The sequence below is a fragment of the Sinocyclocheilus anshuiensis genome, unplaced genomic scaffold (assembly GCF_001515605.1).
Source record: "Sinocyclocheilus anshuiensis isolate Anshui unplaced genomic scaffold, SAMN03320099.WGS_v1.1 scaffold21, whole genome shotgun sequence".
NCBI classification, from domain to species: domain Eukaryota; kingdom Metazoa; phylum Chordata; class Actinopteri; order Cypriniformes; family Cyprinidae; genus Sinocyclocheilus; species Sinocyclocheilus anshuiensis.
In genome coordinates this window covers 718773-721170 of record NW_015536472.1, presented here as the reverse complement: position 1 = coordinate 721170, position 2398 = coordinate 718773, and the positions used below count along the sequence as shown (strand labels likewise).

The window sequence follows — 2398 nt, the reverse complement described above, 5'->3', positions numbered from 1 at the left end:
CCGGAGATCGGCTGAATGGATTCGAAAACGGTAAAACTCAACTGTTTAACTCTAGGGGAGTTGGAAAATGAGCCCCTTTTTTCAAAAATAGTGGAGTGTTCCTTTAAAACACGAACGTCAATGTCCAAAAACATTTCACAGGACTATGAACGTACCTAAAAGTGATGCACAGGCTTCATCTTGGGCTTTTTTCTTTTTCTTATCTCGGCGCCGGACTACTGATGTCTTTTCCCGGGCATATTTGTCCATCAGTTATGATCATTTGCAGTTAGCCGCAAACATGAGGCGGATGCGGGAACGGCGCGTCACGTGTGCTTCACCTGTCTACTGCGTTCACCGTCAAACGCATTTTTTATAATTATGTATATATGTTCATGTTTATATTTTTATTTACATATATGTATATGTTAATATTAACATAGAACAAAAGTTTTTTGTTCTGGGATGGTGCCCCCCTGGGAGTTGGTGCCCGACACAATCTGCGTACTCTACGTATAGGGAGCGGCGGTACTGCTGACATGATATAACCGCTAACACACCCTGAGCACATGTGAGTTAACGTATTCCTCTTATCGGCAAGACATATCGGCAAAATGTTTCATATCGGGCCGATGCCGATATGTACATTAAAAGCCATTATCGGCCGATTCCGATATCGGTCCGATAATATCGTGCATCCCTTTAGCATCCTAACGCCCGGCCGAGGTGTGTTACCTGGGCGAATATGCCCTCCGATAGGCCCGGAAAGGTGGGGTGGCGGGGCTGGGGTGGGGAGGAGGGAGGTTAGAAGAAGGCTTTGAGCTCCAGCCCCACAAACGACTGAGCCGAGAGGAAGAGGAGAAAGAAGAGAGAGCAGGGAGGTGTAGAAACCAAGAGGAGGAAAAAAAGAGGAATCAGTGAAGGACGCTCGTTCTCAAACTACCATATCCTGACCAAACACGACGCCATCAAACAATACATCACGTCTTGCAAGTTTAAGTGAGTTTTGGTCCAAACCAGCTGTAAGCACAAAGAGATGCTTCTGTTTTTATGCATAGTGCTGGGAAACTCCGCCCACAATGAAACCTGATTGGTCCACATGCCTGCATATTAAACAGTAAATTTTATTATCGTTAAAAAAACTAAAACCATAAAAAATCATTACTTGACATGAAGTTAACATGAACTAAAATAAAATATTTCAGCTAGTTGCCATGGCAACTAAACAGACATATAAAAAAAACAATAAAAATGACAAAAACACACAACAAAATCACTCAAACTTTACCTAGAATTAAAATCAAAACAGATAATCTAAAAATAAAACTTAATCCAAAATATTAACAAAAATTACAGTATATCAATGATACTAAAATAACACTGATTCTGAATGGTTGAGATTTTGTCACTTCAGGCAGCATTTTTGCAGCATTAAAACATATAAAAGTTAAAGAATAATTATTAAAAGAAGTAACAAATAAACACCCTTCACACGTCTGAGTTGTTTAAGGAATTACAGTCACTGTTGTTGCTCATTTCAGCCAAAAAAAGCACAAAATGTTATTATTTAACCACAACAGTTAAATAAAATTTTTCTTTCAATAACAAAGAAAAAAGAGGAAAAACTAGAAAAAACAGAAACTAAACAACTGACAAAATAATTCTTATCACGGCTGGTCAGAACAAAAATTATCGCGTCACACCAAAAACAGAGATATTTACAATCTGCAACATAAGATGCAATATTAGTAATATAACATGGATTTAATGTTATATTTTATGATGTGCATTTAGTGCAAAAGCTGTTTGTTAGTTCATGCAGAAATGACAAACAAACATGCCATGTTGACTGTTCATTCATTTTGGTAATTAAACTAAAGCGTGTAAAAGCATGTTCAGAGATGGGTTACTGAGGAGGACAGAATCACTAGAGCAAATGTTTGTCTTTTGGAGCAAGACAGTGAGAAAGCCTGTGATTGGAGTTACAGCAAGGACCAGATGGAATCTGCATTTTCCGTGTCAATTTGTGATGTATTTACATTAATGTTGTAATTACATTAAATTAAACATGATAAAATGTGTTAAATGCAGCTGAAAATATAATTAATAATAATATTCTTAATATAATTTTTTTTATTTTATTTTAGTAAATTATTAATTTTAAAAAAATTATATATATATATGGTGATGTGTAGCAGGGTTATTACTGTTAACTAAAACTCTAAAACTAAAAGTAAAACCATAAAAAACAATTTGTGATGTATTTACATTAATGTTGGAATTACATTAAATTAAACATGATAAAATGTGTTAAATGCAGCCGAGAATAGAATTAATAATAATATTCTTAATATAAAATTGTATTTTTTTATTTTAGTAAATTATTAATATATATTTTTTAAATTATATTTATATATAT

At 34.7% G+C, this 2398-nt stretch overlaps 1 protein-coding gene across 1 annotated transcript in view; it reads right to left on the bottom strand.

Moving 5' to 3' along the window:
• The window catches only part of LOC107702518 (CLIP-associating protein 1-like), a 71333-nt gene that overhangs the window by 11296 nt on the left and 57639 nt on the right, over positions 1 to 2398 (bottom strand). The window contains exon 35 of the mRNA XM_016504896.1: positions 715 to 819. Coding sequence (XP_016360382.1) covers positions 715 to 819 — 105 coding nt within the window. The remainder of the gene's footprint in view (positions 1 to 714; positions 820 to 2398) is intronic.